The sequence below is a fragment of the Fulmarus glacialis genome, unplaced genomic scaffold, assembly GCF_000690835.1.
Source record: "Fulmarus glacialis isolate BGI_N327 unplaced genomic scaffold, ASM69083v1 scaffold39584, whole genome shotgun sequence".
NCBI lineage: Eukaryota > Metazoa > Chordata > Aves > Procellariiformes > Procellariidae > Fulmarus > Fulmarus glacialis.
In genome coordinates, this window is record NW_009208125.1 from 52,025 (window position 1) to 62,309 (window position 10,285).

At 39.2% G+C, this 10,285-nt stretch overlaps 1 protein-coding gene across 2 annotated transcripts in view; it reads left to right on the forward strand.

Moving 5' to 3' along the window:
- MYOZ1 (myozenin 1) overlaps window positions 1-2,850 on the forward strand; it is a 16,692-nt gene extending 13,842 nt beyond the window's left edge. For both annotated transcript variants that reach the window (XM_009576375.1, XM_009576374.1), the window contains 2 exons: window positions 1,558-1,717; window positions 2,547-2,850. In XM_009576375.1, coding sequence (XP_009574670.1) covers window positions 1,558-1,717; window positions 2,547-2,778 — 392 coding nt within the window. In that variant the 3' untranslated portion in view covers window positions 2,779-2,850. The remainder of the gene's footprint in view (window positions 1-1,557; window positions 1,718-2,546) is intronic.
- The last annotated feature ends 7,435 nt before the right edge of the window (window positions 2,851-10,285 follow it).

Sequence of the window (10,285 nt, forward strand, 5' to 3'; positions counted from 1 at the left end):
ATTCTGTGTAGACTCTCTCAGTTCGTATAGGAGATTTTTCTCCATTATTATTCTATTTCTGTGTGCAGGGAGAAGGAGGATTAACATCATGCCATAGCTTTTATTGCAGAGATAGATCCAACTGCTTTTATTTTTCAATCCTAGCAATCAATTTACTTCTAAACTACTTAGTTTAAGTCCTTCACACAGAAAGAAGGGGGTAGTTGTTTTTATTTTTTTAATGAAAGTGAGATTCTTGTACATGTCTGCAAATCTCTGAAACCAGGAAAGCCCAGGATTTGGCAAGGTTTGAAGAAAATAAGGAAGACAAAGAAAGGAGGTGTGATAAAGAAGAAACTTTCAGATAAGAGTAATAATGTTCATTCTTTGCCACTTACTTCATAAGGATTTATGTTTTCTACACAAACTATAGCACCATGAAAGCACCAGAATGTCTAACTCCATTAACCTATTATTCCCATCTGTCCTAATCAAGCTAAGCAGAAATTATTGCTCAGGAGTTTTAAGGTTTCTGAAGGATAAGAATCTTAACAGTGTGCTACATATCAATACACAACCAATGTTCTTATTAGCAAGGTGGTATTATACATGCTTGGAAGAAAAAAAGAAAAAAAAAAAAAGGAAGAGGCACACAGAATGAAAACCCTTGTCTAAGCTCATTTGCTTAATGCAGCAGCCAGAAGCTAACCTAAAATTTCTGGCAATCAAGTATCTGACTTAACAGCAAAGTGCAGCTCTGTCATTGACAGGATTTTAACTTCCAGAGAGATACCCCATCATATTTTCAAATTGCTTTTAGCCATCCTGAGGTGTTTGAGCCAGGCTTGTCTCTAACATCCTGGCTCAGGAGGGGGAAAATATGAATGTTTGTTCATGTAATCACAAAGAAAATGCCAACTTATAAAAATATTGACACAAAGGAGATGGTAATTTTGGAACATTCAAGAACAGACTACTGAGGAAGACGTTAGTAAAGATGGTTGTGGGTTGCTAAGACCCTGAAATACGATGGTTAAAGGTTTTTGGTCAGTTAGAGCCAACTTCAAAGTTCAAACCTAGTTTTGGAGTTTACAGTCGGGGCTTTGTTTGTTGCATCTGATGATGATGATGAGGTTTATGTGGAGGGGTTATGTCTGCTATGATCAGACAGAGAGAAGTAAATTATGAAATTAGATAGCATTTTGCCTTGTATAAAGCTTCCCACAAGGTAGTGAAAGAGATGATGGGATAAGGACATTGGTTCTTGGGGTAAGAGGTTTCTACTTGAGCAACCAGAGAGAACAATGAAAAATTAGCTTTCAAATATATGCTCTAAAGCAAATTCCTGGATGAGTGGCTCTTAGACTGTGGTACACCTGCTTTTGTGGCTAAGGAAGGAAGTGGCATATGACAGTCTTTTTTAAGAGAAATCTAACCATAAAATCTCAGACTTGATCTAGGAGTTACAGAATCTGGAAACAAAGCTGGTGTCTCAACTTCAATAGCAGAATACAGAAAGGCAATGTATTTAGAGTAAGTGTCATCTAACTAGAGTGTTTTACCTTCCTCTGTTTACAGATGGAAAGTCAGGAGGCAAAAAAATCACTATATTTAAAACTTACATCTCCCCCTGGGAACGAGCAATGGGTATCAGCCCGGAGGACAAAAGTCAGTTCACCACTGACTTACTGTCACATAGTCCCAAAGCTGATTTCCCCCATTACAAGTCTTTTAACCGGTAAGTCTTCTTGGATATTCAATTCAGTTTATTTAGCATGAGAAAACACAATGACCCTGGCCATAGCCCTCCTGTCTTGTGCAATGTAAATAAGTTTAAGTTGCATGTCATGTTGCTCAGCACAGTCTCCTGTGGATGAAACGTTTAGAGGCCTACAACGAGAAGATACTTTAAGAGCTGGAGATTTTAATTCAGGACAGAAAACCTATGCAGCAGGCTAAGAGGACTTTAATCCTATTTCCCTTTCTTTCTCGACCCATTTGACCAGGGAGATTTAGCTTGCCACTGTTTATTACTGCAGCCATTTAAAGTTCAAGAGTTCAGGAAAAATACTTACGATCAGAAGCCATATACTTCACAGTACTTCAGATAACAATCAGGATCTTCCTGCTGCTTCTGATAAGCACTGAAAGTTTTACAAATATTTCTAGGGCAGCAACAATTTTCTGTTAGCCTCTCTATATGATTTTGGCACCCACTTCCATAGCCTCAGCACATCTGTACCCAGGACAAACCCAAATCCCACTGATTTCTGCAATAACACAGACTCTGCCTCCTACATGTATGGGGTACCAATAGGTGTGAAAGGCGTATGGTCTGATGGAGATTGATGGTGAAGGAAGTGCACAGGAGCAGAGACAGGGGTTTTTGGTTTTATATCTTTTCTAGTACATAGGCAATGGATATGTGTATGTTCTTGGGAAGGATTTGTTGGCCAGTCAACTGCAACAGTGGTAAAATTTACAATCTCGATAACTTCGATTATTTATTTTCTAAATGCCGTTGTTTACCTATGCTCTGTTTGCTAACATGTATTCCCCTATGCCAGGACTGCCATGCCTTACGGGGGTTATGAGAAAGCAGCCAAACGGATGACCTTCAAAGTGCCTCAGTTTGATATTTGCCCTTTGCTTCCAGAATCTCTCATGATATATAATCAAAATTTCAGCAACAGACCCTCCTTCAACAGAACCCCAATACCTTGGATGCCTTCAGGAGATTCCTCTGAGTACCATACTGAGGTCAATGTGCCAAGGAGTGGTGAAACAGAAGAGCTGTAAATCCCCACTGCCAAGGCCTTCCTTTTTTCTCAGCCCTTTCTATTTGCAAGTTGACAGTAAGGAGCTGAGAAGTGCAACTCTAGTTCTGTCAGCCCTTCCTTTCTTTTGCCATTAGCCCAGACAAGTTCCTAGCAGGTTCTAAACCTGTCTTTGCTGTGGTGTTAATCCATATCAGAAACAGTTTGAGGGAAAGGAGCTTTTTTTCACCAGGGCATAAAAGGGCAAAACTAGGAAGTGTTTTTCTGTTTAGCAATGCTAAATGCTGCCTGTCTGCTCCATAATAAATCTGTTTTGTCATATATTAACAAGTAATAAAACACGACGAGGAAAAAAAGCCTCTGTGTTTTCTCTTTAAAAAATGCTGCTGAATCAATTTGGGGATTAGCAATAACAGAAGTTTCAATCTCACAACTAGACTTGGAAGAAAGATTGGGTACTCATGGGGATGGTCATATCAAGATGGCTTGGATAAATACTGCAAAATTGATGGTGAAGAATGATGACTTTGAGAGGAAACGATACAGGTAATCGTAACAGCATCAGAGACAAAATTACAAGTCAGCCTGTCAGTGTAACAGGCAGATTAAAGTCTTTCACTGTCACCTAAGATTCTCCAGTTCTCCAGAGTATAAAATAGGTGATAGCTTAAGCAGGTTTTTTTTTCACGCGGAGGGACCAAGAAGGCAATAGGTCGGGAAGGAACAGGGGCACACCCAAGTGAGGTGACTTGCCCATAGTTACAGAGCAAGAAAGAAAAAGCTTTAATTACAACAGAAGTAATTTGACACCCGCCACAGTGCATTACTCAAATACACAGCATCAAAGTCTATTCCATTTCTTGTAACAGTTTTATCAATGCCACACTTACAGAAAGAAAGGCAGGCACTGTGGAAAACCAATAAAGAACTTTATTTTTCTACATGAAATACCTTCTGTTTCATGAACATTTGCACTCTGACACATAACATACAAAACTGCCATTTCGCTACCATACCCCAGCTCAGCCTGCATGCAAACTGATTTGGAATTCTCTGTCCTGGTGCCTTCTTTAGATCAACATTTCCTCTCATAAACAGGGCTGAACAGCTTATTTACAGGGACAGCTTCCATTGAAGTACTTTTAACTTAGGAGTTTTTCCTCCTTGTTAGAAACCCCTGCAACCATATATTTGATTTTTATTCTGTCTGGATAGTTACGAGGCTTTATTACACTCCTCTCAAAGGCGACTGCCAGGCCTACCCTGAGATCTCTTAAGAATTGTGCTAATAATAACAAGCTGCAGAAGTAATGAATAAGTAGTCTCCTAATCTTTCTGCTGAAATGGCTAAAGAACATTTATTATATGTCCTATTAAATGATTAAGAAGTATCTGTAACTCAGTTCTGTGACTAAACTTAAAAACATTAAGGTGGTACTGTGATCTTCTGAAGAACATTGCAACAAAAATGAAAAAGCTTGTCTTTTTTGACATGTTCCTACAAAGTATTTGAAGTTTGAGTTGAAAACAAACCCTCAGAAAAACTTGATTTGTTTCTTTGGATAAAATGGATCCAGGAATTAGTTGAAAAGACATTTCCCACATTGGTTTCCTTTTTTAATCCCTACATAAATACATGCAAATTTCACTGGTGAAAGACCTTTAAATGGGAAATTCTCACATTCTACTAAACTATCAGTTTACTCTGTATTTCATCTCTGTCTGGAGAGAAGGTTGCTGTGGGTTTTCCATCATTTTTAATCAATCTAGCTTTTTCAATTGCATTGTAATTAAGGGGGAGGGATTTCTTTTCCAGTTCAAAAAGTATTCTAACCATATTACAAGAATCCAGGCTACAAAGAGAACACCAGAAGTTCAGAAAGACAGAGGAAATTTCAGAGAAAAGTAGGTGACACTAAGCAAAATATTTTCCCACCAAATATGCCATTTATTGCCTCTCCTTTTGTGGCAGGGATTTTAGTCTCTTGCAATACAGAATTACATTATTTTTTAAAGTGAAATACATGATGCTTTCATAGTAAATATGTCAGGAGCAGCAGAAACAAGACAGTTTGGTACCTGGATGTCATGGTCTATTTTCAGTAGCAGGTGTTCCAGATCATGGGCCAGTTAGACATGTCAAGGTGCAGAGAGGGCTGGCTCCTTCGAGGAGGGGTGAGCCCTAGGCGAGCCCAGCACAGGCAGTGCCCTCACCAACCAGCACACAAGCCTACCACATCTGAGCATGGCAAGCAGAGCTGAGTGCTGGTGGCAGGGTCCATCAATCATCCCAGACATGGTGAGGGGATGAATCAGGCACGGGGGCCATCCAGGGAGTTTGGTCAGGAGCAAAAGGACACAAGCTACACTGTGGGTCCAAAGTTCATCTAGGAGACAGGCTAGCTCCAGCACAGGTCTCAGGTTCACCCAGGAGAAAAGAGTGCAGGACAGCACCCCTACAACATAGCTCAGACAAATACTTCAGGCCCAGGACTGAGCTTAAATGGGGCTTCTGGGCCATAAGTGGGGTGAAGATCCCAGGCGAGGCTGGTCAGGGCAACTAAGGGCTGTTGATGCACACAGGGCAATGATACCAAAATGTTTGGGAATCCCAGTATAATCACAACAATCATGTGAGTTCTACTGAAGCATAGAAAAAAAAAGACTAAATAAAATAGGTCCTTAAACATGCAGCGAGAGGTAAGAAATACTGTGCAGAAATAGCACAGTGCTCTCTGGTGGTGTAGTTTCAAAGTTCCCGCATACAAGGAAGGCGGGCACCATCCAGCAAGCAGGTCAAAGGACTGGGTATATACCCGAAGCTCTCTCTGGTTCATAATGTACTGTTGGACAAGAGTTTTTGTCTGTGCGCTCCATTATCCCAAACCCTAAATGGGGATAAAAAGTTGCAATGTGCTTGGAATTAGTATTGTATCACTGCAAATTATTAGTAATATTGCTATAATTCATCCTTGTAAGCTAAGAGGATCCTTCAGTTTCGGTAAATTTGCTTAAAGAGGCATATAGCTCTTCTATTGCCAGTACACTTTCAATCTCAAATCCTGTCAAGCAGGATTTATGTGCTTTTGCTTCTAGTACAAAATGAGAAATACAACACTACATGTTGTAGAACAATTCAGACAGCTATTGTCTTGCTGTTTACATAGCTTAAGATACATGCTAGTTTAGTCATTATTCAAAGTAACATTAAAAGTGAAAAAAATCAGTAATCCAAATTCTGTCTCAAAAATAATTTATTTCAGTGAGGCTTGCAGCTACTGTAATCAAGGCAGAAGTCTGTCCAAAATGATCAAATATTTAAGAAGAAGTAAGTAACTGCTCCTGCTCTTTGTTTTCCTTGGGCTATGATGTAGACTCAGGGGAATTGCCTATGTGAGAGAATTATTTATATTGGGAATAAGAGGATTTTATAAGATTTAATTACAGTGGATTTCCTCCACATACTAGGAGCTACAGAATGAAACTCAGTCATCTGCTTTTAAGCAGAATCATCATAGTTAGAGATAAAAAAGAACTAACAAATTATAGAGCCCATCCTCTTGTAAAGGCAGGCTACAGTTCCCTCATAAAGGATGTACTGGATATTAAGCTTATACTCCATGAAACAGCAGCCAAAAATCCATTTAATACAGAGGTGCTGGCCCATGAAAAACAGATTGGATAGAATTTTGTGACATTCAGATCTTTCATTCAGAAAAAAAATTTCTTATATTTGTAATTATTTACAGTGTTATTTTTAGGAATATTATTTTACAGTTTCCAAGCTTTGAAATGTTTCTCTCATGTAAGGCAACTTGTATGATAAAGAATCCAAGCCATGCTGAAAATGCATAAAAAATAGTGCCCACGTTTTAATGTAAAAGAAAGATGTTTAACAAAATCTCAGCAATACTATCCATAAATATGGACTCGCATGTTTTAAAATCTTGCCTGAAGTTATAGCTGATGGCATAAATATTTGGCAGGTAGTAGCACAGTTGGTATGCTTCTCTGTGTTGCACAGAAAATCTTCCATTTGACTGCAATGTATTCCCTAATCAAAGGGTTTGCATCTCATAATTGTCTCTCTCATGTGAGCAGCTTGCCATAAGTGATGATGATGATATAATTCATACAGCTAACATCTGGGAATTACATTTGATGTTGTTACTGACAGAGCATTTAGAGGAGATGGCTTTGTCATTAGGCTTAGTGACTCTCTGAAATAAAATTTGGAACAGTTTCAGGCTGTTAGGAGAATATGGGCTTTGTCTTGTTTGACTTTTTTTTTTAAATCGTACTGTGAATACATATAATGTATTCACTTCTCTTATACAAGATGGCAGGCACCAGCCAGCCAAGAACCTGAACATGATCGTTCTGTTATAGAGCAAAGAGGTCTGCATGTGGCCGTCCCACCATGGGAAGTGCTGACTTGTGGCGCAAGGCTTGAACACTCACTGCACTGAGGTTTTTTTCCTGCCTAGCTTGTCTGCAAGTATATGTCCTCTTCCACTTAACACTGCCAGAGGTGCGATCATCTGGCAAACGCCCCGCTTCCAAAGGGCTGCCCCTTGGCACAACAAGCTGCTGTTAGCACTTCTCAGGAAACTTATGGGGTCCAGCGCTGCCCATCAGCAGCATGTATGCTAATTTCTCTTGAATGAGTATTAGAAAAGTTTGCAAGCCAGCCTGCTGGCTCACAGCACGTTAATACATTTATATGCAATCTCATCTATGCCCAAATTCTCAAATTGCAGGTTACAAACTAGTTTAGACAAGTTGCCTATTCTGTCTTGGAGATATGCCCGACCAGGACCACAGATAATCAAGCAGAATTTGCAGACACATGCAGAAGCAAGATTGCGCACATTTTGTGGAACTCTACAACTTTTGTGAACTGCTGAGTATGTGGGATTTGAGACACTATTAATTATATTCATGGCATCATATATCTACTAGTAAAAGTCTCTTCAGCTAATGTAATTAATTAGTAATGCCTTTATGCTGTACCTCTTGCTCTCTATGTATTAACTCACAGTAAGTGTCATCTTCTCTCTGATGATCATCTTATCTTCTGCTTGCTGTACAGCTTACATGATGCTTTAATGAGTGCAAGTACTTGCTCAGATATATAGTGTTAATTAACACATGCAGTAAAGGGAAGAGAACTACGCAAACCACTCTGAAGCAATGCTCTTAAATGCAACCTAAACTCCAGTCAGCTTAATAAACAAATTCTCAAATATAAACTCTTCCTTTAATTTTCAACTATACTTTTTAGAAACATTATTTATATTAAAACTTTTAATGCACATTTTCCAACTTTTTTTAAGAAAACCTGCAGGCTCTTTTTTTTGTTTGTTTTGGCCTTTTGGTTAACAATAAAAAAACACAAAATAGTTTGTGCAAAGAGTTTTAATTTTAGAAGTCTGGTTTTCATTTAAAGAAAATTCCATCTGATGTAGTTTCAGGGAGAACTGACACAAATAAATTTGCAGACAGGGACCACTACCCTTTAAAAAAATAGGAAGAAGTTATAGGTATAGCTCTAGCCAGAGTTATAACGAACATTTGCCTTTCAAAAATCCACAGTGAACAAATAAATGCATAAATAAGTTGAGATTAATTTATGGTTATAAGTTCTTCTTCTAGTGCCAAACCAAAATAGTTATTCTTCTTTGTTCTTCTAACAAGGCTTACTGGGAACACTTATTTTGGGGAAATTTGGACAGGGAAGGCACAAACATATTACGAAAGGCTGACAAAGGTCTCAGCTCTTCCCAGGCTCAGACATGAGCCAAGGGTAGCACCACTGTTTTGCTCCAGGTCCCTGCATTTGTAGCTGAGGAGAAAAAACCATACAAGGAGGGCACTAACAGCAGTGAAAAAGGCCACCCACTAAGCAATGCTCTACTCATGCTCCAAAACATCCCTCTACACAAAAGGGTAAATAAGGACTCTGCAGATTTCCCGTTCTTACTGGGGGAAGTTCCTGCCTTAAGCAACGATCTTATTATACATCATTCACTGCAGGGAAAAAGAAGTGGCCCCTGGAAGGAGGAACAAACAAATGAGAAACTTTCTGCTGGCCAGCCTAAGGACAACCTATGGGCCTTATCACAAGGACCTCCCCTGCTCACAGATGCTATACAAATTCAATTACACTGAAGAGCGCTTTAGTCAAACTCCGCAGTGCCTGGCTCAGATGAGTAATTACTTCCATATTCTATTATAAAGACAGCCATACTTTAATGGGTCTGAAGCTAGCATGGATTCAGGGCTTCATTATATCTACTATCTCTAAATGTTTCTCTTAATTATCTTTGGTCCCTAAGAGAGGCTTGAGGCTTTCCTCATTTGCTCTCTCTCCCAGTATGATTGGCTTGATTCCCAAATCAAAAGACTGAAATGGGATGGGAAGTCAGAAGAAGTAAACAAGCATCCTTCCAAATGCACAAACTTGTTTTGGTATTATTTTAGTGGTGTTAGAGATGCCATATTAACAGCAGTGACACAAACAGTATTGCAGACAGGTGTATATACAAACAGTATGCTTTAAGTGTTTGCTCTGGGCAGAACAAAAGGTAGTCCCAGTCCTCCAGGCATACTCTATGCATCTGGTATACCACTGACGGTACTCCTGAATTATCAGAAGCTGGTAATTCATCTAAAAGAAATAAATCTTTTAGATTCAGAACGTTATGTATAAACTCACTCACTTCTCATATGTAAAAATGGGGCTCAACAACTGGATAAAAAGAACTTCCTCCACAACTTACAGAGCTGGTGGCACTCCTGTAAGTATTGTTACAAAAGACGTCTCTCTCAGATGTCAGGAACGCTGAAATACAAGAGCAGAAAAGAAAATGCATTAGCCCTCATGTCTTCATGTTTCAGTTTGAGTAATTAATTACATTGTTTATTCAGGGTGCTAGCACTGAGATACCAACTGCTTGTGGAAATGGCAGTTCTCCCAGTCATCTTCAGACTCTCTCTACATGCATGATCCTGAATTCATAGGAAAGGACCCATTTATTTCAGTAGGCTTGAAATGTGTTTTTTGGATATCACCAAAAATACTACTATGCCAGAGTTAATCTTATTACCAGCGCTCTGCACTGGTGACAGGAAAATCACATACTGCAATGTGCAACTGATGCAGTTCAGCGAATGTGAGCTTAACATTAATTTTACATTGTCTAGTATTCAGAAATCAAAATACAAATTTTTAAAAGATCTTACTCAAATTTGCCCAGATCCTGAGATGGTCTAATTCATGCCTGAAGTGCTTCGACAGATGATGTTATGGCTCTAACCTGTGAGGAAACCCAGCTCTCACATGAACTGCAAGTAAACTTTTGCTAGACATGAATGTGTTGAACTGTTACCTTTGGCTCCAGTCACATCCCACAGCTATCACAGCCCATACTTTGCAATTGTTAGAAATTATACACACTCTGCAAGCACACCTATTTCTTTTCTGGCAAGAAGAAGATATTTCTGTCCAGGCAGCTCTATCGAGCAAG